Raw genomic sequence first — 25,625 nt, forward strand, 5'->3', positions numbered from 1 at the left:
ATATATAATTATAGTAACTATGGAAGAACTTTCTTAAAAAGTGGACTTGACTATATGAACCACTCCCAACACACACCCCCCCCCCCCCCAAGTTAGCCTTTAATGTGCCACAGAACTTCCTGTTACTAGAAAACTGGTCAGTCTTTTAATCATTTTTGTAATAAATTTTGTCTGGAAATTTCAAGCAAGAACTAAAAAGGTATATACTTCAAGCGGGTGAGAGCTACACCTACATGCAGCATGTTATTAACAAATTAAACATTTGGCATTATATTTTTAGAACATATTTAAGAAAACAGCTGAACTGTATTGTTTGCTGCGACTGCTGCAAGAACATAAAATAGCTGTACAGCTTAGAGTAGACAAATGAAGCATTTTTCTGTTGGCTCTCTACCTTTCCCCCCTTAGCTCTGGAGGCCCTGCACGTATGGCTATCCCTCTTAAGCCCTTTGGCTTCACTGAGTGGGTCCTTAGTTGGCCCCACCCTTTCCCACATTGTGTCTTCCTGGAATTCACAATCCTGCTCCATTCATTATGCATTTGATGATCAGTTCAAATCAGTATTTTCCCCTTCCCCTAATCTTAATTTGCCTTAAAATATGATAAAACAAAATCCAGTATGCTTGTGATTGTGAAATCATGTTCTGTTCATCCATTTCTGTATCACTGGAGATAGAACTGCAATTGAAAAAAACTGAGCAACATAGACCAAAATAACATTCCATCTAATGTATGTAAGTGTGCACATGACTGCAGCTTGGCCACTTGCTTAGGTGTGTATAGGACAGTGATGGCGAACCTTTTCGAGACTGAGTACCCAAATTGCAACCCAAAACCCACTTATTTATCGCAAAGGGCCAACGCAGCAATTTAACCTGAATAACCACCTTGAGCAGGGGAGACCCCGAAGCCTGCTGCTGTAGCCTCCAGCGAGTCCCACATGCGCCGCTCTGCGCCTCTCTAGCATCTCTGCTGCCTCTGCCCCCCCCCCCGCCCCGCCCCCAGGCAGCAGCCACATGGAGCACAGGCACCAGGCCTGCCAGCCAAGTCCCTGCTCGCTGAGGTGCACGCACATCAAGTTTAGCGGCCCAGGCCAGCATAGGTGTGTGTGTGTGTGTGTGTGTGTGTGTGTGTGTGGCAATTCCCCCCCCCCCACACACACACATGATGAACTCTGTGCGTGTAGCGTTGCCCACAGAGAGGGGCTCCTGAGATGCCACCTCCTGGCACCCAGTGCCATCAGGTTCCGCCACCACTGAGTATATAGGGATAACAGAATAGATTTGCTTGGAATACTGATGAAAAGGCAATTTACTTACGACCCACCAAAAGAGGTTTGAGTATTTTTATATTATTACATTGCGAATTTTATACTCTCCAGGCCCATCCTGGTCCACGGCCATTGATCTCCTGGAGGCAGGTTCTGCACCAGAATAAGCAAAAGAGAACACTGAAGTGTAAAGGTTTCATATAAACAGCTTAAAATAGAGTGCTAGACTGATTAAAGGAATCCCTAAATTCCTTTCTTGATGGTGACAAAATCATGTCAACACAGCCTATTAAAATCCTAATTTCCTAATCACAGAAAAAGAACCAAGAGAGTAAGATGTAAACTGGAAGGGGAGGTGCACAGTTTGAGTATATAACCACAAATACTCATTGCTATTTAAACTCAGCAATCCACTTGGTGGCGGTGGAAAGTGGTTGGGAGTCTGGCAAGATAATGCCACAGCAATGGATGGCCTCAACTAAAAGCCCAGCGGAAAATCTCTGCCTTGCACGCCCTGCCGACTTGATTACGATCCTGCAGGGCCCTGGTGTCAGCTGACAGAGTTCCACCAGGCTGGAGTCAGGAAGTCAAGAAGGCCAACCTAATGTCCTTAGGGCTGGGGACTGCCAGCAGATATCCAAGAATGTCTCCATGGGCAATATGAGGAAATGCAATCCCAAAAATATGAGGGTCCCAGACCACTCAAGGCCTTAGAAGTCAGAACATCTTGCATGTAACCTGGAATTCAACTGGCAACCAGTGCAGCCAATTGGATCTAAAGATGGTCTCTTCAAGAGCAGGCGGACTATTGCCTCTTTCAGCCTCCCTGGGAATACTCCTTGCTCAAGGGAGTGGTTGACAATATCCAGCAGGGAGCCCCATAGCACCTCATGACTGGCCTTCACCAGCCAGGAGTGGCGTGGGTCGAGAGAATATGTAGTAGGTCTTACCACTGCAAGTACTCTGTCTACATGACACTGGGAGCGTAGGGTGAAGCAGTCCATTATAGTACCAGAGAACAACTGAGGATTAGGTGCATTCCAACATGCATATTATCACACTGCACATCAAGAGTTTGTTTCCATAGACTGTGAAGGGCTGTCCCAGCTACATTTCTAATTAGTATCTTTTATTTCTGTGCCGGACTCTTGAATCTCTTTAGGTCACTTGTTGATGAAAAGAGGGAGTGCTTGAGATCTACTTCACCTCTTCTGTGCATTGTCCTCTCCCATTCAGCTCTGCTTACAGAAGAGATGGGGCTGAGGGCTGGGCAGGAGTCTCTCTCCTTATCTGGGTTTCTTTCCCTCCCTCCAAAACTTCCCTCCAACTAATCCTGCCCCACCTTCCCCTAACACAGATTCATCAAATATCACAATCAGATAATCAAATCATCTGACACTCCTGCAGGCAGATAAATTCAGAGTCAAATCATACCCCTGTCATAACCAATGGCTTTTAACATAATAGGGACGAGTAAGGAGGAATGTATATTTCAGAAGAGAACTGCTGTTGTGTGTGCCTTTTTAAAACTGCTCTCCAGAACTCTTAATCAGGCTGTATGTTCGCAACAAAATGTGGTTGGTGGTGGGGAGCCAGGATAAAAAATCTTGAAACGATGGCCTGAAAGATATGTTCTTTTTGCTTTTTGGATTTTGCTTTGGACCAGCATAATTACTTCCAACCAGTGACAATTAAGCAAAATCTGAACCAAAAACATCATTTTTAAAAAAGGGGGAAATCAGCTTTGGGAGTGATTTGTGTGATGTGCCTGTTATTTCTCCTTTCCCCACCTGATGCTTTTTTACTTGGTTGTTGCTTTCTCCTTCATGGTGTTGGAAACATGCTTGGAGGGAGGGAGGCAACTTCAAGCAGGAACGGTGATGGGCGGGGGCAGTACTAAGGATCCCCTTCTCTATCCCAAATCACTATCTTCATAACCAGTTTAACATGGGGTTCCATTATGGAGTATTTGAATCTTAGCACATAGTTCAGGCTCTAAGACTTTCCTTGAAAAACATGGTATATTTCCAGCGCAAAGGTCATATTACTAATGCTATAGAATTGCATGGAGAATGAATGAGCCCAGAATCAGTGGAGGGATCTGTTAATTCCTATCAGCTCCTATCAGAATGGCCACTGGCCAAGGCTGGTAGGGGCTGATGGGAATTGTAGTTCCTGAACATCTGAGAGCCGCAGGTTCCTACCCTGGTCTAGTTCGGGGGTAGAACCTGCGGCTCTCCAGATGTTCAGGAACTACAATTCCCATCAGCCTCTATCAGAATGGCCAATTGGCCATGCTGGTAGGGGCTGATGAGGTGGATCCCTGAACATCTGGAGAAACCACCAGTCCTGAATGGAGATCACATTACACCTCTTTGGGTTTCATCTTTTTTATTCATAGTTATGAAATGCATGGTGTTAACACCTGTCGGAATATTTTGTTATAAGGATGGTAACATCTTACTGTGTTAATAAAGACCTTCAATTCACATATATGTTCCACAAAGCATAATAGAACTGAATATGCTTAAGATCCATATTTTCCAGTACAATTTAAAGATCTACCTATCAGGAAGTGGGTCCCATTAAACTCAGTGGTTTATACTTCTCAGTAAGGACATTAGTTGGCATCCCTGTGTACTGGATTGTGACAGCAGCGGCCTAATATATGGGACCATGTGTAAAATAATTCCCTTTAAAATGATTTTAACTACTTGGCTTAGCTTTGTGTTTAAGAACGCACATTTAACACTCTTCAACAACGCTTGGGAAATATTCCCACATAGCTTATTTTTGCTGAATTGGAGCCTACCTTTTGCTTTCTAAAAAATTTTAATGGTAGGAAAATTGCAGTTATAAGGAAGGGTGCAGCAAGTATATTTCACTATTAATAAAAGGGGCACCACACGCTTAAAAATGATTAAAGCTGCAATAACCTCCCTCCCCAACCAAGTGGAAGCCGGTATACAGGATTTCTCATTTCTGGTATCATCAAGGCAACCTTTGATCACGTAAAGGCTTCACTAGCAAAGCAGTGGAGTGTAAAGGTTTTCAACAAATGATTTTCCCACTGATCAGCCTTTGACTAAAAGTTTGCCTGGCTGCAACTTGCCTGCAAAGGGAGGTGTGTTTTGTTTTTCGGTCCTGGCTGGTACCACCCACCTTCCGCCTGTGCCCCCTCCCCCACATTTCAAATCTTGGTGGTGGGGGGGAGGGGGAGAAGGAGAGAGTGAATTCCTCCCCAAACTGGCTGCCCCAGCTCTGCACTCTGGTGCGTGGAGCCCAGCAGTCCCTGGGAGAGGGGCTCTGACGTCACCCAGAGAGGTAGTTTCCAGCCCGAGCTGTCAGTCCGTGTGTCAGGTTAGGCATTAAAGGCACATTTAACAGCCCCTTCCCCAAACCCCTCCTCTTGAGCAGCCGCGGCACACAAAGGGACTTGACTTGTCCATCTCCCCGGCCCGCGAGGATCCAGCATCAGCTGCAAACGCTCCTCACTGCCAAGACCTGGACTGAAACTCAGCCGGGAGCGCAGGAGGCAAAGAGGGGGTGTGAGCAAGAGGATGAAGCCGACCAGAAAAAGTGAGTCGCGGAAGTTGCTTGCTGGCGGTGGTGGTGGTTCGCCTGTTTCGCCCCTTTTCCGTGCTGGGAAAAACTTCTTGGAAGGTGCGGGGGTGTTTTGAAGATGAAGCCCTCGAGTTGCAAAGTCGAAGTCCGGGGATGGGGGGGGGGGGGGCGGCGGCGGCAACGTTTTGGTGCGCGTGTGGGCGTAAAGAATGGAGCACCCTCGTGGAGACCGGAGCTGTTTGTGTGCGAGAGACTGGTTGCGATCGGCGCTTGCAAAGCTCGGGAACTTTGCAAAAAGTTTGGGGGTAAAGCACGAGCGCCAGGGAAGGGAGAGGAAGAAGCGGGGGAAATGCCTTCCGAGCACTCAACTGTGCGGAGGGACTGAGAGCAAAGGAGCCAGGCGAGCGAGTCGGGAAGGGAATCTTTTGTTCGGTCCCATTTACTGCAGCCTTGCAGGAGGAAAGCAAACCGGACCCGACTTCGTACTTTCCTTTGTCAATGGAAGAGTTTTTTTCCCACCCAACCCCAAAGATAAATATATATGCAAAAAAACCCCCAAAACAAACCTTAGCCAAGTTTTTGTCAACCCCCCCCCCCGCGCATTTACATGTTCCTTTTTCTCTCTTGATCCCAAAATGGCAACTTTCCCAATTTTCTCTTTTGCAAACTCCTCCCTCTCCCCGTATGTGCCCCCTCCAAACTCACGGTTTTTGATGTGAACTTTCAGGAGTCCCCCCCCCCTTTTTGCAGTGTTTATAAAATGACAGCTGGGGGGGAGGCGATGTATTTGGTGCAAAACCGAGGTAACGCGTGGGTGGGGGGGCAAGTTCCTGTTTCTTTTGGAACAAAGAGAACTCTGTCTGGGCATCTGTCACTCAGGCCGAGAGAGACAGAGAAAAACTTTTTGTGTGCGCGTTTCTGGCCTTCCGACTGGTTTTATCCGTGGGTGCGGAGGGACCCCTCTTCTATGGGGGGGGGGTGAGGGGAGTATCTGGGGTAATCCAAAGCTTTGTCTCTTGATCACCCCATGGAAAGGGGTCAGAGGAGGAAGAGACCTAGGGGTAAGAGCGGCAGAAAACATGGAGTCCCCGTTTGTTTTGTGTGTGTGCGTGAAGTGAGAGCTGCAGGGATTTAAAGAAAGGGGTTGAGGAAGGAGCTGTCGAAGTCGGGTCGTCTGTTCTCTTCTCTTGTGTCAGTCCCCTTAAAACTTTCCTCTGATTTCCTTCTCCAACCGACGCTGGTTAAAATAAACTCGCGACTTTCTTTTAAAAGGCGTCTTTTATTAGATAGCAAAATTTGGACACGTGATCTGTTTCCCAAAATTTAATTTCTTTCTTTCCTTCCTAACCCCCTCCCCCCCCCCTTTTCTGCCTGGATCTGCCTTCGACGGCATTCTCTTTGTGCAGGAATGAATCTGGGAGAATGCCGCTTGTTGCGGAGTTAACTTTTTGCTAGCGTTTTCGGTGGGGGGAGAGGGGGGGATCAATGTAGCCAGTGGGAGGCGAGGGACAAACATGCCGTGTTCCAAAAAACGTGCTTCCAAGCTGATTCTTGCCGCTCCTTCCTGTATTGTTTTGCATTTTTTAATTTTTCCCCCCTGCCTTTCTTTGGGCTGGCCTGAGTTGTTCCCATGTGCAGCTGGAGGCTGTATGGGCAGCTCTCAGGGCCTGGAGGAAACGGGGGGGGGGGGGAAGCTCCTCCTCTCTGCTGTTTCAAGTCTGTAACTCATCAAGGGATGGAGGAGGAGGAGAGTGCCTCGCTCACGTAGCCAGCAGCCCCCCCCTAAAAAAAACCAAAAAACACCCCCAGAGCCCTGTGGCACTGCGGGAACAGGGCGAGGATCTTTTTGCCATTTTCTCTTGACCTGAGGAAGGTAGTGGAGTTTGCATCTCAATGGACTTGAATTTGCCTGGTGTTGTGTGCTGTGCTTGCAGTGGTGGGGGTGGGGGGAGATCCCGACCAGTTGATCTTTGAATGCCTTCCTCCAAACAAACTCGGCCACATGTCTGGAAAAAAGGGCAGTGAGTGAACCTTAAGCAAACTGAATGTCTGGCTGACTGATTTGCTCACCAGATTTATAATTCGCTCCTCTCCCCCCCCTTTAAAGTGTGTGCGTGGGGGGGGGGATGACTTGCCTGTAGATGTATACTAAACGGAAGCATTTTAATTGTCTGCTGAATGTTCTTTGAATATACTTTTCCAGCATGTTGTGTGTTTCATTGAAATAAAGAGTCGGCTCTTAGCCTCTTTTCTAAATCGCTTTAATGAATGAATTGTGGATAGCTAAAAACTCCAGTGACATATAACCCGTTCGGGGGCGGGGGATTAATAAACAGGTTTATTCCCTGGAGCAATGCACAAGTACTGGATGTGTCCATTAAAGAAAGTAACCATATTTGGGAGAATGTTTTTAAAAATCCTGGTTATCATTTTCCATGAAAACAGGCTTGTAAAAAAGCAGAAAGAGACTGAAGTGTTGCCTGTTACTACAAAGGATTACTTATTTCAAAACATGGCAACTCTGGTTCCCTAGAATACAAAGCATTGCTCTGCAGTGGATTGTCCTGTGGAGGTTGGCTCGGTTGTATGAAATGTTAGCTTTAATTGGGCTTAACCCAACCTTTGCTGGAAACTTTACATCAGCTCTTGCTCATGTGTAAGTAGTATTAATTCATTTTACCTATTCACAGTGGCTCTGAGCTGATGAACAAGGCAAAATTCCCAAAGTTCTTCATCTGTGGTTATGTACAGTTGCAAGGGCACGTTTTGCATCCAGATAATAATGTGTGCCCTGAAACTTTCCATGTTCCCAGGCCTGAATCAAGACCGATCAGCTAGCAGTTCCACCATGTCGGACAGTGACATAGGGGAAGAAGATGGAATTGTATCGCTGGATCTGTCACAGGCTGGCAAGAGGAAGCGAAGAGGCAATCTTCCGAAGGAGTCAGTGAAGATTCTACGGGATTGGCTGTATGAACACAGGTTCAATGCGTATCCATCTGAGCAAGAGAAACTCAGTCTCTCCGGACAGACAAATCTTTCTGTTCTCCAGGTAAGCACCATTTTGCAAGTCCTTCCCAGCAACGTTTCAAGATTACATTGTCTACACAGCAAATATTCTACATTGCCCATTGCTGGCTTGCACTAAAATTATTCTCTGTCTCACCAAAAGATCTTAGGAGATTTCTGAATCAATCTGCAACTTCTTCCTGGACCTTCTTTGTAGCGGAATGCTCTGCTGTGGTCCTAGTGCCCATCTAGTTCTCCTTCCACCCCTTCCGATTCTCTGAAAGTATTAAAGAATCTTTTTAAGCACTGTTGATCTCAAAACCATTGGCAAAACTTTGAAAAAGCATTTATAGTGCATTGGACCACTATCAGCAAGACTTGCTGCCACAGCCATTTTAAGAATCTTTCCAACAGTTTACTCTTCTTGCAGTTCATCCAAAGCGCATTTCCATGTAAAAAAATAAAAAAGTTTGTTTATTCTGGTGAATAAACCAGAATAGCAGCCACTCAGAGGACTGGCCTATCTCCCGTTAAGAAGCTTTGGGTAGACTTAGTCTCCACAGAGGGTAGGTCTGCCCGCAAATGGTAGGTCTATCCACGATTGAAAGTAATGGGTAGACCTGCCCTCTGCAGAAGCCAGGTCTACTCAATGCTTCTTAATGGGAGGTAGAACAGGCCTCCAGGCAGCTGCTATTCTAATACATGATTTGTGAAGCTTCAAATATTGCTAATTTAAAACAAACAAACAAAAAGAACAAATCACACGTGCATGGGATTGCCAGGATAAACAAACTTATTTTTTACATGGAAATTCCCATTGGATGAGCTGCAAAGAGACTAAACTGCTGGGAAGATTCTTAAAATGGCCGCGGCAGCACAGAGGCTCCTGAACAGGGAAGAAAATGGCAGGTGCTACTTTGCAAAAAGGCTGGTCTTGCTGATAGTCATCCGATGCACTATAAATGTTCTCTTATCAAAGTTCAATGTTTCATAGTGCACAGAATAATGGTTTTGACGACGGTAATGCTTAAAAAATATTGTTTAATGTTGTTAGAGAATTGGGACTACTTTAAACTGCCGAACAACTAGTGACCGCACTTCGATCTTTTCGTGAGACAGAGTATAGATTATTCCAGTTTGCTAATACAGTAGGTGTCTGAATAGAAATTCTCTGAATTAATTTATAAAACAACTAGCCAAGTTTCTTTTCACTCCTGTGGTGCAACTCAGTGATCTCATATCTTTTCTGAGGTGATATTTGAAGCGGGTATAAGTAGCACAAATTTTAAAAGTTCAATAGTGTTGATTCATTTCTCCCAAATATCATGGAGAGTAATAATAACAATAAATATTACATCTCAGAGAAAGCCTAGCTCTACAAGAAATGCAAACATTTGTTCAGTAAGTTTCGTTAATGGATTGAGGTTTGCAGCCATTCTTTTCCTGTTACATTGGCTTTATGAGAGTACAATCGAAAACAAGTTTTACTTAGGAAGATTCATTGAAATACATTGTGCTCAACTTGCATGTGATGTGTCAAGGCCTTATTGACAATGCCAATCGAGTTTACTTAGTCTTGCATGAATCTGGAAGTTAAGTAGTTATGGGTGAGTATACAATTGGCATTCAAACTTCTTTGAACATTTATCCAGAGGGGAAAAATTATGGATATTAATATCCCTTTTTAGAGATACAAGGATGCCTGTGTGCACATAAATGTGAGTCATACTTTACAGAAGGTTGCTTTGTATAAATGCTGGTGTGTGTTTATGAAGAATCACTTCTTTGATAATAACTGATGGTCCAGAAGAACCTGATTAGATGTCGATCCATCACTGGTTTGTTTTTATGTCCAACTAGTAGACCAGAGGGCACCATGGAAAGAAAAGAATAAGCATGTTCTAGCTGGGTTTCTTCATGAATCTAGAAAATACACAGTACAACCCGGATGGCCCAATTCAGAGGGTGTGTGTGTGCGAATGAGGTTTTGGGGTCGGTGCATCAGCTGTGCCCATGTGTTTCCCCCCCCCTGCTGGCATAAATGGTTGGGGGTTTACTTGGCTTCCAATGCGTAGGGTGGCGCAAGTCTGTTTTGGGCTGTGGAGGGTTTTCAGGCAACTGGGTAGTTTCTGGCATTTGCTGCTTCCCCCACTGCCTGGAAGCCTTCAGATCTGGGCTGTAAGTACAATAACACCTTTCTAAGCCCACTGAATTCAAAGGAAAGGGTGCAACTCTGTTTATGATTGCACACAAAATCTCCAGTCTGTTTGCCTTCAAAAGTTCCAAAGCTTTCTGCCATGTCCAAGGTACAGAAGGCATTGGAGATTTTGATTTCTTGAGGTCCCAATTAAAATTAGGAAGCAAGGCTCTGGGCAGGTCTATTCAGTGGGGCTTACTCCTAAAAAGTGTTTTTAGGATTATTCTGCTAGGCACTTGGATCTTACTTTAGCAGGTGTTGAACTTCAAATTGTATGTTTCATTAACATTTAAACCCCATTAACCTTCCAAGTCTGAGTTTGTTAAAAGTAAGAAGCAGTATGTAGCTTTTATTACTTTTTTGTTTGTTTATTTTAAACATCAACTTGTAAGGGATTTTGTTGTGAACTGTTCTTAGAATGGCAAAATACGGGCATAGACAAACAGATGGTTCAGTTTTGGTTATTTAAAAAAAAAGTTTAAATAAAATAGTTCCCCAAAGGTGTTTCTTCTAAATCCCCTTTTATGTGTGTTTGCACAATAAGGAGAGGGGTGGAGGAAGGAAGAAGGAAAGAAAATTAGAAATAAGAGAAGAATTCTCTTATTCTATCCAATCCAGATGTAAACAATGTTACATTGAAGTGTATTCAGTGACACCCACTCAACACCTGATCTGAATTTAGCTGCTTTATTTGCATAAAATGGAGCACAGCTGAGGGGGTGGTTTGTGTGGCCACATCTGAGTTTTGGCAAGGGCATGCTTCATTGTGGAACTAGTGTGGGCAGCCTAGCCCAGCTTTCCTGGGTATCGGCTCCCTTTCAAGGTTTTGTGAAGTGCTCTCTGCATGTGAGGGATTGGCCAAGACTTTGCAAAGTAACTAAACATCAAGCGTCATGGTGATTTTAGAACAAAAGTGAGGAGGCAGGCTTTAACTTCATGGTGTGGGAGCTAGAAAACTTGTGGGCTTGTTTCTCCCTCTCCTGATCCATTCTTGGCTACAGTGTTTCTTTTGGGGCATGGTTAGGGGGGGGAAATCCAAAAATCCAGTGCCTGTACTTAGATTTTGGAGGTAAAAAATGCCATCTTTTTCTGTGCCATCATCATATTGATAGGTGCTACTAGCAGGCACCTGTTTTTGTTTTTAGTCCCTATACTTGTTTTTAGGCACAGGTCTTAACTGATGCTGTGGTCTTATCCAGACGGTGACACCAATATTTGCTCTTTGACTGTTACCAAAAAATCAAAACTTTTAAGTAAGGATCATATTCTCGGGACCTATATCTGACAGAAAATAAGATGCTTTGGATTGCAGTTTTAAAATATGACCTGGTTCCCTATCTCATTTATCACTGGTGCTCTGCAAAAGTATTAGAAGCCCAGTTTAATAGGAAAGGGGTGCCAGGCTCAGAAATTTGGGAGCCTGCAGGCATCTTTGACGTTCTTGCTTGCTCTGTGCAAAGTGAAAGCGTTGATGCTGACTCGGAATGACTCGATATTTACCATGGTGGTTTTAACCAGGATGTAAGCCCGTTTTTGTGTTTTTTTTAACGTGACAGGGCATACCACACTGTTGTGGATTAGTTCAGTATCAGTTTCATGTTAAAGTTGTGACTTTATAAAACAGGAGATTCACAGAGTGAACTCTTTTTAAGTTGTGCATAATTATACAGGGTTGTTTATATGCAAAACTTAACATTTACTTTTTTATTTCATTATACTTTTCCCCCAGACAAGAAGCATTCAGATTGTTGAAAAAACCTACTACATTCCTGAATAAAATGTAAAGATTACAGAATTCAGTATGATCAAAGTTTCTGACACATTCCTCATATTTTTCTGTATTGTGCGGTATCTGTCCCAAAGGTTGCTTTGTTCATGATACCCACTGAGACTGAAGAAAAACAATGCGTTCCATCAAATATCTGTGCATGTTTAAGAATTGGTCACTTTCCCCTTTGAACTGCACAAATGTAGCTTTAATGTACCCACTTATTGCTTCCATGCATATTAAAGGAAGATTGTCTACATATAGATATTCATTAACATGACACGTCAAATTTATGGTTGTTTTGTTATCTGAGCATCAGGAACCAAGTCTAAAAAAATTCTTAGCAACCACTGGACTCGCTACCATCTGTATGAACGCCTGAAACCCCTGTGAACCAGGTCACAGAGATATCAGCTGTTGCCTGTTCCTAAAATTAAAATCGTCAGTGTGACTTGATTTTTTCTCTCCTTGTAATTGAAATGAGCATGGCTTTACTGGGAACCATTTGAGATGCAGGATTTGTTTGGCTTGAAAACAGCTTCTGAATCCAAAAGCTCTCCTGAATTTATTACAGTAGTACAGGTGACCTGTGCAAATTGATGTTAGTTTTTGTTTGAGGTAAACAGAGCTCTGGTTAACAACCAGTTTTGCCGGAGATATATTTTTTCAGGAAGTGGCTCCGCTGCTAAGTCTCCTGTTGATCAGCTGCCCTCTTTTCTTAGGGGAAGAAATGAGGGACCACATAGTACCATCAAGGACTCCCAGTTGCTTTTTTATTATATGAAAATTTAGCTGAGGATCTTTATTTCCTTGCTAAGTATATGAACATGAAAGGAACTAATTGTTAGTGCCTGACAAACACCTGTTTTATAAGCAATTGTCCACTCTGCTTTTTAGACACTGTGGGCCCTTGGCTGCTCTTTTCAAATGCTTGACCGTCACCGCTCTCTGGAGCTTCTGTGAGAAGGAGGGGCTGGGAGGGCGAGAAAGGAAGTCAACATAGATAGTGCTGTTTAGTTAGTCTTTTAAAAGTGGGCAAAGGCACTACAAAGATACACTTCTTACTACCTGAAGTGATGGGCAAGTGGAAACTGAACAGAGTGGAATTTGAGCTGAATTTAAATGTGACCATTAAGGAAGATACACTGAACAATTATGTGGTTACCAGTGGACATGGTTTTTTTGCTCCTGAGAAACTTACCATCCAAACTGGACAGTGGGGAAAATGAGAGAAGAAGAGATAAGGGACTTTTTTGCACAAATAATTTAGAATGTCACCAGAACATTTTTGATCTCCCCCCCCCACCCCCTTTACCATAATGTTTGTCTGTACTCACCTCCTCCAAATGTTTTCATTTTTTCTGCTAATCCATGGATTTGATGCCTTGTCAATTTATGGAATTGCTGATTTTGGTAATCATGGGTTTACTTGTGAGTAAACTTGCCCACGCATGAGAGAAAATGTGAGGGAGAGAGGTAGGAGAAAAATCACCAAAAATATTAAGTACACAAAATGATGGAAACTAAGAGGCAATGGGGATAGGAGTGAGGTGAGGGACATGAATAAAATGGCAGGCCAGGCTCTGGGGAAAGTTGAGTTAGTCTACAGGGACTTGAGAAACTTGCTGGATTTTTTGGCAAGAAATTTAAAGCACACTGCAGCCTCACTGCAAGGAAAGCCAGCTTACAAAGGTTTCAGTCAAAAGAATAGTCATAAAAGGGTTTCAAATATGACAGATTAGAAGGGAAATGAACCATTTCCAAGATGAATGGGGAGACATGAAGCACGGAACGCCACAGAGAAATTGATTTATTAAAGTCCCAGAAACGTTTTAAAAGGCCAAGGTTAGAGCAAGATAAATGTGGGTAAAATGTAATTGTTTAGAATTTTAGCCCGAGTCAGTGATATTGGATCTTAGAGTACACAGTGAATGCAGTTTTCCCTTGGGAAACACAAAACTATTGCTCTGTGAAAATCTGAAGGATATGTGTGCAGGATTTTTTGTTAAATTTCTTAGATATAGAAATCAGGGTTTTTAAATTTGTGGTACTTTGTAGAGTTTGGGGGATAGGAACAAAACCAAAGACCACAAAGAGAAGTGAGTTTTGAGGAGAAACTTGAAGGGAGGAAAGATGGAGCAGGGCACTACTGTGTGAGGTTTGCTTTTAGACATTGTTTTCTTATTAGTTTAATTTTAGCTTGGCCTTGGTTCTGTTTAGCTTGGCCTTCCAAACAAAATTTTAGATGCCCTGTAGGACTGTTCCACCATATTGACTTGAAAATAAATCATCCAGGTTAAGAATGCTTCCTGGTGCAGTATGGTCACTGGAAACAGTATTTTGCGATCTTTTTAAAATCTTATTTAGCTGAAGCATTGTATTTAAGTGAACAGAGCTCTTCTTGTCTTCCAGGATTATTAATTTTATGTTGCTGGTATCTTTATTACGGATTCAAAACAAAACTGGGCTTTTACTTAGCGTGGAGTGAAACGATAGTAAAGAGACAACGATTGCAGCTGAGAAGTAGTCAGCTCAGAAGTTCCATTTAGAAGTAACTGCTAGGCAGTCAATGCCTCCCATCCTCATGTTCATAGTATACAACTGGGGTCTCTAGGGAAGGTTCCTGTATTGCTAAATAGCCAGCAGCATTGCTTGGAGAGTTCTGAGCTTCCTTTGATAGTTTCCATTTCTCTTCTGACCAGGCCTGGCCCTCTGAGGTGGAATCTAACTGCACAAGAATGCCTAGTCTGTTCTGCTTGGCTTGCTGCAAGCGCAAATGTTCTGATAACAAGTTACAGCTCTTACTTGTGTGATGAGAAGAGTTGGCTCACTATAGAGGCTATCTAGGAGTTCAAGGGCACTTAGTATCTCCAAAGCAACACATCATTCTGTCCTGCTTTAAACTCATGTGAAAGTGGCTGTGAAAATTATGTATGCAGATGTTTCCTGTGGGTTTAGGGCAATCCCCCCCCCCTTTTTTTTTTGCTGTAGGCTTTGGATGCTGCAGGGTGTAATGCCTACTGACGTGAATCATGAAAGGTGATCGGCTCACTTAACCTGCAGTTTTGCCATAAGTGCTAGAAACAGTTTCTGATTTGAAATGCCTTCTACTTCATTTTGACCATTTTAGGAGTAAGGGACAGAAAAATGCGATGTTGGATTGTGTGAGAAGTTCCTGTGTCGGCATAGTACCTCCGTGGAACCAGGTAGTTCTGCCCTGGTTGCTTCCTACACACCATCTCTCCATTCCAAATGGCATCGTCCAAATATTACTGGAGGGGATCCGTGGGTGGTGGATTGAACACAACTATCTTCCTGCAGTGTATATCTTGGACCTGTGGTCTCTGGCAGTGGGAGATACAAGCGAGAAGATGCCTCCCCTTTTGTTGAACTCTTTCTACAGTTGCATCATAGCCCAAATATGCAGAGGCTTGGAAAGTAGAATGTGTCTCTATAATATGAGATGAAAGGAGTAAGGATTTGTAGATTACCCTGACTGGGGTTGACATCTGCTTTTTTGAATAATCCTCTGCCATTCTCTGAGAGACTGCTGGATAAATCCCTAAAAAATCAGGTGTTATATATCCTTCAGGGTAGGGAATGTGATTGCACAGTTCCTTCCTACAGCCTCAGCTTCACCTTGTATTCTGAATCAAACCTATCCTTCATAGGTGTCAGCTAGTTTGTTCACTAGTTTAAGTTATCTCTGCATTTTTAAAAGAAAATTAGGTTTGGATTTTACATACTTGTATCTCATTTTGTACTTCCTGGATTTCATGGCATCTTGATCCTGTGCTTTTGTACCTCATTGATAAGGTGCATGTGGAGGCAGGCAATTGACAAACCACCTCCCAACAACTCTAGCTTTGAAAACCCTACGGGTCATTGTAAGTCAGCTGTAACTTCACAGCAAAAGAAAAAAATGCATGCAAGAATTTGCTCATTTGCACCTGAAGGATTTGATTTTAGTTGACAAGAGTTTATGCTGCCGTAACATTTTGCTTAGACTTTTAAAGTGCCTCTGGAGTCCTTTTTAATTTTTGAACTTTATTTAAAAGCAGAAAGTGTTAGGTTAGTTAGTTTGGGCAAGTGAGGAATATTTTTGTACACATTTGGAAAAACGAAATAATTGTTTTTCTTCAAACCTACAGTGTGATTGGCAGAAATTGAGCCTGTGAAGTTTTCCATGGTCAGAATTGTATCCTGAATATCTGTATATCAGAGATAGAAAAAATGGTGGCAGCCTTAGTTCTAGAGAAAGTGCAAGCAAGCCTTAGAGTTAAACAGAACTCTTCAGTAGGTACAATGAGCATAAGGTCCTTATGAAGAGCCAGCATTGAGGGTTGGTATGCCTCTTGTCCCATAGGGAGGAGGGAAGGCTATTCCCATACCTACTGCCTCAAAATGGTCAGTGATATTGGATCTTAGAGTACACAGTGAATGCAGTTTTCCCTTGGGAAACACAAAACTATTGCTCTGTGAAAATCTGAATTAGTGAAGGATATGTGTGCAGGATTTTTTGTTAAATTCCTTAGATATAGAAATCAGGGTTTTTTAATGTGTGGTACTTTGTAGAGTTTGGGGGATAGTGAACTCATAAAAACTATACAGCATGATGATAGTTTCATATCAGCTTTCCTACAAAATTCATGATAGAATTCACTACCACTTATTTATTGAAAACCATCACAGCCTTATGGGAACTCAAAAGAACTTGTGATACAAGACACAACAAAACACATTAAAATAATAAAACAACCAATTTAAAATTAATAATTTAAACTGCTAGTAGACAGAAGAACTGAAATTAATCAAATTCTGTCATTAATAAAACAGGCCTTCAGCTGCCTCCTAAAGTACGCTGGTCCATAATTGTGGGGCTGCCACTGAAAAATGCCCTATCTTGTTTACCAACCAGATGAGCTTCTCTGGTCAGTGGGACAGTCAAGAGCCTCTCTCTGCGATCTTAATACCTGGGCAGGTGTTGTGATAGCTGCCAGCCCTCCTTTTGTCAATAGCTACTAGTTGTATGAGCCAGGTGGATCCTGGGGGCACTTCCCAGCCCCATGTGACTAGACATTGCTAGAAATGGAGCTCTGTAAAGTAGATTTTTGGCCTGATCTCACATGGTTGCCTTTCTGTTCTTGTCCCATTGTAGAAAATCTAGCCCTAGTCATTAGTTAGGTGCAAATGAATTATCTTCGCTCTTTCTCTGTCTCCAGTACTATTTGGATTGTTGAGATTGCTTGCCATACTGAGAAAGCTTGCTTCTGTTTAGGTTTTATGTAGTCTGTGTGCATATGTAAATGGAGCCAGCATGCAATGAAAACTAGGCCATCCCTATTTTGCAAATTACTCAAGCACTTCATTTCCTCATTAATTTCCCTTTTTAGAAATTGTTTTATTAGTTTACGGATACTGTCTTAACAGGTAGAAAGATGCAGTGTGGTATAGTAGTTAGACTAGAGTGTCAGGCTAGAACCTGAGAATTCTGGATTTAAATCTGCCGTTGTAAACAACCAGTTGTTAAATTATTTGAATCCCACCACTGATCATAGGCCAGTCAGTCTTATCTCACAGGGTTGGGATGAGGGGGTGACCAGGTGCCACTGAGTTCCTTGGAGGACAGGTGCATGAAAATGCAATGAATAAGATACTGAAATTAAACCGTACACTTCATTAGGAAATCCAGTGATAAGGAATATTTTAAGTCTAGGTGAATGATTTACAAGAGCAGGAATAGCAGTTGGTTTGCTTGTTCCCTAGTGGTCGGCATAAGAAAGTTCTCCATTAAGTAGCACAGAAAAACTAGGGTAGCCTATCTGAATACCCACAAGAAGTCTTAGACCTGGCCTGACGACTTTTGAGGAGAGCGCATTGCTGACATTTTGGATATATTACAAAAGCACATAAGTGGTGTCCGGACCTAACCATTTTCCACCCACTTTTAAGGTGAGCAGATTTGGGGGAACGGTGTCGTGAAGGGAAGGTATAATTCAGTTTTGCCTTTGCACGTAGCTAGACTTAATTTTTGCAAGAGTAGCAATGCCACAGGACTTCAGCACTTTTGGAAATTCTTACCTACAAATGGGAGGTCTAGAATACCCCCTCCCCAATCAAAAGTGTTGATAAATTGCCAGGTTTTGAGTGTCGGTCCTACCTGCCAATCCATGTGCACGGCAACCCAGATATTTTTAACTTTCGGCATAGGATAAAAAAAGCATTAAAATGTATAAAAATGAATATCTAATTGTAAAAGAGGGCCACTGACACTGTAGAAACATAATGGTGTGTGGGGGGGGGACTACAATCGATGGGGAAAAATGAATTTGTGGGAACACATGTCTCCCTGAGGGAGTATTTTACACGGCTGCTGATTTGCAAAAAAGATATGTCAATCTGTTTGATTTATACTTCATAATTGTTTTCTTTGAAGCACACCATTCATTTCCGTCTGGCTTTCAAAAGGAAGGGGAAAATGCAGTACACCCTTCTATGTGTAGTGAAACAAATTACCTGAACAGCAGCTGTGCTTCCAAAAGTTTTGTAACTTTTTCCACATGATGTTGCAGAGGGATTCTGGCAGGCTTCTTAAGCTGCTGCTGTATAGCTTGGCTAGCTGGCAAAATGAAAACAGGAACCCTTCCTCCTCTAATTTTCAACCTCTTTAACTTAACATCATATATGCTTGTGATGGGGGCTCCACAACGGTGCTAGGCACTGTACTATTGTGCATTTGTCCCTGGCTGCCATGAGCAAATAATATGATCTGCGTGATGCAGAGGCTAAGGAAGCTGTGTGTGATGGTAGTGGTTGGCTGTTCCCTTAAAAAACAAAAACAATGCCTTGTAGCCCCTGAAGGGGTTGGTATAATTTTAAGGCAGCCTTGGCAGGAATCAAGGGGCTACATCCGGGGTTGTGGACAAAGCTGTGATGCCAGCAATCAGGGTACTATCTAAAACATGAATTAAGTTTTATGCAAGCAGGTTAAGAATAAAAGGGGGGACAGCAAGTGATTTTTGTCCCCCACAGAATGACTATCTCCACCATGAGGTTTTCTTTTTGCCAGGGGGAAATTTGGGAGCTGATTCCGATATGCTGCTAATGATAGACCTTTTGTTCTTGCAGGAACTTGTCTGAAGTCACAGTACAAATTTTTTTCTGCTGAAGCAGAGCTGGTCTTGCCCTGCACTGCCTAAGTGGGAGATGAGGTAGATTCAAATCACTCTTAAATGTACTAGTGTGTATGTGTGTATACACACACATATACATACTTCAGCTACAGTGTCTTTTAAAAATAAACCAGTTTAAATTGAAAAAAATAAATTTAATGCTCTATTTTGTGGAACCCTACAGCTAGCACCTAGATGATCACAGATACACTTAATCAAGTAAATTGAAGATTGCATAATAGGGAACATAGTTTCTGCTTAGAAACCCATGCACAAATAAATGGGTTTCCTACTGGACTCTGACTAGTCCTGTGAGTCAGCAGGATCGCCCACGGTGCTCACCTGGATAGTCTGTTGCTCCTGCTTATGTGTCCTCTGAATTACCAGAACCTGCAGGGTGTTCACTTCTCCTTCTGTGACCATTTATGACTGACCAAAACAGCACTAGAATTTGAATTCTGTCCAGTGGAGCAAAGACATCGTAGCCAGTGAGCACCAGTCCAGGAAGCTGTGAACATCTGATGGAGTAGAGAGCCAGGGGGTGTAATGGTTAAGAGTTCTGATCTGGAGAGCCAGGTTTGATTCCCCACTGCTCCATGTGAAGCTTGTGACCTCGGGCCAGTCACAGTTCTGTCAGTACTTTCTCAACCCATGCAGAGGCAGGCAAATGGCAACCCACCTCTAAATACCACTTGCCTTGAAAGTCCTACGGCGTTGAGTAAGTGAATTGTGTGGACACCTTGTGAGTGAAATCAGAGTTTGGTTCATTCCACTTTTGTCCTGCATAATGCTGCATGCAAATATCCTCCTTTGTGATGACAGTCAGTTAATCTGCATGCCTGTTCAAGAAATATGAAATGATAAAAGACAGCTAGAACTTTTTTGTGCTTTTGAACAACCTGATGTCAAATTACCTGGACCACATTTATGAATTAATTTGAGTTCCTTAGAGGAAAACCTGCCACAGGTTTTGCCTGGGATACAAAAGAAGTTGGTGGTAGAGATCACAGTTAACAGCCTTTTTATTCTGTGAGCAGCAGCATTCCTCCATGTAAAGTTTGGAGATGAAAGATTTTGGCTCCAAACCACCTAATGTTTGCTGTGACTAAGTCCCACGGAAAGGAATGGAATTTATTTTAGTTGTGACTAACCTGTTTTCATGATTCTGTTGCGTCTGTGGCCATAATCCTGTGCATTCTTCCTCAACAGTAAGTCTCCTTGAACTCTGTGGAACTTACTTCTAGGCAAACCTACCTTTTTTACAGTCAGGAGCTAGTTGTGAGGTTTCTGACACAGACTAGCCAAGGAATGAGACTTCACCCAGGAAAGAGAGGAAAACCAAACATAGAGCAAACTCAAGGAGCATGGGCATAAAGGAACACTCTGCTACCAGTTAAAGGTTCGATTGTACTGAAAATGGACTGTACCCTTTTTTAAAAGTTAAGAGATTGGGACTGAAACAAGTAGGATGGGAGTGTGAGACTTGAGGCTAAATGGCTGTATTACAAAGGAAACATCTTTCACCCCCTGAACAGATCTGGCATGAGAAAAGGCATCCAAGGAATCTTGGAAGGCATCTTCCATCCCTTATCCTTGTGCTGGCTGGGCAGATCCCAGCTTGTCACCTGAATTCTACCTCTCATCATTACAAACTGCCTCCCCCCTCCCCCTACCAGCATCTTAAAGTAAAAACAGGTGGCCGAAGCAGCAGGTGTGTAGGGGTCCCTTTTTTATTTTAACATGTCAAAGGCACAGCTGTTTATTTCAGTATGTTACTCTTATGATGGTATAAAATTTCCCTGAACTCTATCTTCATCAGGTAGTGGCAATGCAAGCTGGTTTTCTGAGCTTCCATGTAAATCTGTAATCTTGTCCCCAAAATGGAAGCTGCTGATATTTCTTGGAGTATAAGTTTGGACCTGTGAGCTCTTGTCCGCTGCAGGAGACTGGAGTGCGTTTTTTTTAAAGCCCCAAAAGCATATTGTAAGTTTCCAGTGCGGGGGAGGGGGTGTGTGAACATGCGCATTTATCAAGTGGTAAATTATTACAGAATCTTAGCCTACATCTGTGCTTACATCGAAAGAAGGAGGAACATAATTTTGCATTCATTGTTTATCAGCCAAAGGAAAAAATCTTAGAAGAACTTCTGAGCTCAGAGCTGTATAATAGTGGGGAGAGGCGGTGGCTCAGGGGGTAAACCTTGTTCTTTGCTCATAAGAAGTCCCATATTTTTAGTTAACAGTCTTTACACAAATTCAGTCTGTGGTCAGAAGGAAACTGGGTGATGGGGAAGAACCTGGAAAGCTGTTGTGTCTGCAGAATGGAATGTCAAGCTAGAAGGGGCGGAGGTCTCATGTCTGTATAAGACAACTTCATATGCTCAACGTGAGCAACTTGTTAGTGAGAATCAATAAAAGCAGTTCTCTAGTCGAATGGTGATTAATGTGGACTAAAGAAGTAAATGATGAGTGTTCAGTGACAAGTTGTGCAAATACTTTTACAGTGCCAGATTTTAAAGCAGCAGGAAAAAGTTGCATCAAGGAGTAGGGGAGAGGCATCACATCTTTGTGATGGTGTTTTTTTAACCCCTTAATTATCTTTTTTACATCTGAACTCAGCTTTTGTATAGTAGGTTAAGGTTGGCTACTCTTAATTTTGCAGACTGAGGGGGAGAAGCAGTGACTGAGCTAGGATTTTGAGCTGCGTTAAGCCTAACTTTAAGCTGTGTTAAGCCTAAGGTTTCAGCTACAGGGCCACACCAGTTCTCCTGGTGCTGAGTTCTAAATAAGCCATGTTTTTTTGTCTCCCTCCCAGATCTGCAATTGGTTCATCAATGCTAGGCGCAGGCTTCTTCCTGACATGCTGCGGAAGGATGGCAAGGACCCCAACCAGTTCACCATTTCCCGCCGAGGTGCCAAAGCCAGTGACGTTGCGCTGCCCCGCGGTGCCGTCACCAGCTCTGGCTTGTTGATGGTGCCTCCTGCCACCGGGGCCGCCTCTGCCTCCAAGGTGCTGTCCATGTCCGTGTGCCCCTCCATGATCTGCCACTCTGCACAGCCTCTTGCTGGCAACTTGACTGTGGTGACCAGTGAGCAGGAGAAGCAGTCTGCGTTCCAGCGGGTTGAGCTGGATTCTCACCCCAAGCAGCCACAGCTGAGTGCAACAAGCAACACCCTGGCTCTTCTGACCAGAGCAGAGGCAGCCAGTCCCACGAATGGACTGTTCAACACACCGCCTCCGACGCCACCGGAGCTCTTTGGAGAGGACTTCAGTAGCTTCCAGCTGCTGGTGGAAGTAGCCTTGCAGAAAGCAGCCGAGCTCGACTCGGAGAGGTTGAATGGGCAGCTTCCCCCTTCACTGCAGAGGGAGTCTCCCCCTGCTGTCCTCTCTGGAAAGGCCAAGTAGTCTGCTCCAGCCTCGTGCCTTCTTGGAGGGTCTCCTTTCTTCTTCCAGGTTCAGTTTTTGGTTGGCCTCTACAGGGAGGGGCCACCTGCTAGATGTTAACACTGTGATACGGCTTCCTCTCAACCAGGTGTATGGCCAAAGAAGCCAGCCTTGTTTTGGCGCTGTGCTGCTGACTCATCTCTGAAGCAAGCCACTTGACTTGACCTTACGAAACACTCTTTCCTCAGAAGACAATGCAGCATCCTTTGGTTGGCAGAAACGCTTTAGATCCTCTTGAAGCCGTGTGGAAGACACTGTCTTTGGCCAGGTGCAACTGAAATCACGCACAGAAGGGTCTTGAAAGGGCTCAGGTGCTCTGAGAGAACACTGTCGCTAGTTGGTATTTTATTACTGGGACTAGTTTCGATGTGGAGAATGAGTCTCCTTCCCCCAGTTTTTTTTCAAAGCTTGTTGACATTATGGGAAAGAAAAAGGGCCTCTCTGGTATTGGAGGGAGAACATAAAAAATAAGTCTTGTTTTTTAAAAGAGTAAAAAAGATGTGCTGTGCTTTTTCCTGTCAGACGTTCCGGATGTGCGTTGCTTTATGAGGATCTTTTGATATGTGTGTATGTCTTTGTTTAACTGTGGCATTTTTTTTTGCAACATGCTCTCCGTACAGTGTGACTGACAGTGGCTGGTTCCTTGCTTCACATCCAGTGAGAGTCCCTGTGACGGATGATCTGACGATCTGTTAGTGGCATTGTTTCTCTGCACATACCCTGGGGAAGAGTGGGGGCACAGCCTTATGAATATTGATGCCAGTAAAATGAGTGTGGTGCTGATGATCAATTTTGTAGGTGCTGCCAGAAAGGTACCTGTTTTTTGGGCAGAGGGATCCCCATTCCTTCTCTTTATGGTGCTCACTTCCCTGTTTTCTTCTAGATGATGTCCAGAGATGTGCAAATGTGACCATAGATCTGTGTTGGGACATTGCTGACCAAAAACAGTAGAGGGCATTTTGGGGAGGGAGTAAGAAATAAGATTGCTGACTGTGAAGTTGCTTTAACCCCTCCCCACTTTCTTTATTGGACTGTCTACTGTCTTGCAAGCAAAGTGTGTCTTGCATGAGGGCATTCCCTGGTAATCCAAGGTGTCTTAAAGGGTGCGCTGACAAAAACTACCTAGCTGAATTGCATCCTTGTTGGTGTTTGTATCCTTGTTTTCATCATGCTGAATGTAGTTACTCCTTTGCTGATGGATCAAGGGTGCTGCTCTCTGAAGACCAGGAAGGGAAGTTGAACAGAGCAGGGTCTTCCACGAATCACAACTCCTCTGTCAGGCTGAAGCTGACCCTGAAATTGCTCTGTGATTTTTTTTAAAAAAATGTACAGTGTATCTGCAGCCCTGATAGAGTTTTGAACCCAGCAATAGCACAGAGTTGCATATTAGAGAAGTATGTCTTGGGATTTAGGGGAGGAAAGCTGGGATTGCTAGTTGCTTGTTCAACAGTAATAATGCCTGTCTTATGTTGTGTTTATACCACCTTTGCCCTGAGACCAGGAGTCTGCAAACCATGGAGCAACCTGGGTGACACGATTAGTTGCCTGTTCCGAATAGTGCTGTTTCACTGTAAATGCAAGTTAAATAGTGATCTTCTATATATATAAATATATATATACATATACATATATCTATCTTGAGAAACACTAATTTTAGAAGGCCTTAGCCTAATTATTATGGTGCATGAATAGTAAAGATAAACCCAGGAGAATGCAACTTTCAGATTTGTTTTAAACCAGGTGTATGGACCTGATGTTGGAGTCTTGGCAATAAGGAAGGCAAACAGTGAGCACAGTGGGGAAGTGGAACCAGAAGGGCAACACTATTTCATTTTTTAAAAAATTGTAATTCAGAGAGTGCCTTCCTTTTCAGCAAAACGTGGATTTAAGGGCTAAGGTTGGTGCAACCTATAGTTGCTGCTGCGTTTCAGCCTTCACAGTGTAATCTTAAGCAGAATTATGACTTCTAAGCCTATTGGTTTAAATGGGTACCAAGGTGTATCTCTACTTTGGGTTGCACTGTTCGTCTCTATGAAACTGTATTTAAAAAGCTGCCATTCCTAAAGCTATGGTCAAAGCCTTACAAATTTCCTAGATGCTGCTTGTTTCTCTGTTTAAAGTGCAAAAAGACCCCTTTTGGTTGGGATATTTGTAATACCTGTCTCTCATGCAGGAGATTCATCAAATGCAAGTAATTACCTGGCTATGTGCATCACCTGTTGTTTCCATTGATTTCTGAATGGTGGCGCCTTCCACATCCCCTTGTCAGAAATATTTGCAAATGCACGGCTATTCCCTTTCTGAAAGGTGGGATCACCTTCAAATTGCTTAGAATGTTTGTCTCAGTCCCTGGCTCTACCAGGATAATGTAACATTGAAATCAACTGGCCAAGCAGTAGTCCTAATACTTCTTGGGCTGTGTTTGAATAATGGGGAAAATTAGTTGCAACCAAGTCAAGCCCTACTGGTTTTCAAGAGGACTTAAGCTTTAACTGGATTGGGACCAGTGTGTTAGCATCATGTCTTCAAAGTTCCATTTCCCAAAATGCACTGCTCCTTGTTGATCACAGTGGCTACACTGCTGTACTTTGTTTTTTGTCTGAATAAGGTGGAGACCCTGTTTTAGATGGGGCAGAAAGTTTAAAGCAGAAAATATTCTTTTGACTGAAGTTTATGGAGCAAAAAACTACTGTAAATAACTTTTTGGATTTTTTTAATCAATAAAGTTTTTTTAAAAATACAGAGTATTTAGTGAGATATAAATGTGTGTGTTTAATCCAGAATACTAAAAATCATTAGTTGAAATACCTATGCATTTCAGATTGCTAAATTTCCAGCAAATCTTCTAAACCATCAAATGCTTAGCAAAAGGAGTGTTTGGCAGTTCATTGGTTCATTGAAGAAATAGACATGGAACACAAGAGGGCAGTGTTCACATGTTATTTTCCCTTCTGTGCAGTAAAACAGAAACGGGCAACTCAATAAGTTTCAAACTGGAGTAATTTATGTTGCTGTCACCTGTGAATTGTGCTACTTCCTTTCCTATTCCTCTAGCCCAGGGGTAGGGAACCTGCAGCTCTCCAGATGTTCAGGAACTACAATTCCCATCAGCCTCTGTCAGCATGGCCAATTGGCCATGCTGGTAGGGGCTGATGGGAATTGTAGTTCCTGAACATCTGGAGAGCCGCAGGTTCCCTACCC

At 43.2% G+C, this 25,625-nt stretch overlaps 1 protein-coding gene across 5 annotated transcripts; it reads left to right on the forward strand.

Moving 5' to 3' along the window:
• Positions 1 to 4,476: 4,476 nt before the first annotated feature.
• TGIF2 (TGFB induced factor homeobox 2) lies at positions 4,477 to 25,164 on the forward strand. Of its 5 annotated transcripts, none has more exons than XM_048498583.1 (3): positions 4,477 to 4,933; positions 7,648 to 7,886; positions 21,795 to 25,164. In XM_048498583.1, exons 1-3 carry the CDS (start codon positions 4,831 to 4,833, stop codon positions 22,383 to 22,385), a joined length of 933 nt encoding a protein of 310 aa, XP_048354540.1. In that variant the 5' UTR covers positions 4,477 to 4,830; the 3' UTR covers positions 22,386 to 25,164. The 5 variants fall into 5 exon arrangements, with proteins under 5 accessions (XP_048354540.1, XP_048354542.1, XP_048354543.1 ...); XM_048498585.1 differs by having other exon boundaries at positions 4,481 to 4,849; XM_048498586.1 differs by lacking the exon at positions 4,477 to 4,933 and adding an exon at positions 5,011 to 5,139.
• Positions 25,165 to 25,625: the final 461 nt, after the last annotated feature.

The sequence above is a fragment of the Sphaerodactylus townsendi genome, linkage group LG05, assembly GCF_021028975.2.
Source record: "Sphaerodactylus townsendi isolate TG3544 linkage group LG05, MPM_Stown_v2.3, whole genome shotgun sequence".
NCBI classification, from domain to species: Eukaryota; Metazoa; Chordata; class Lepidosauria; order Squamata; family Sphaerodactylidae; genus Sphaerodactylus; species Sphaerodactylus townsendi.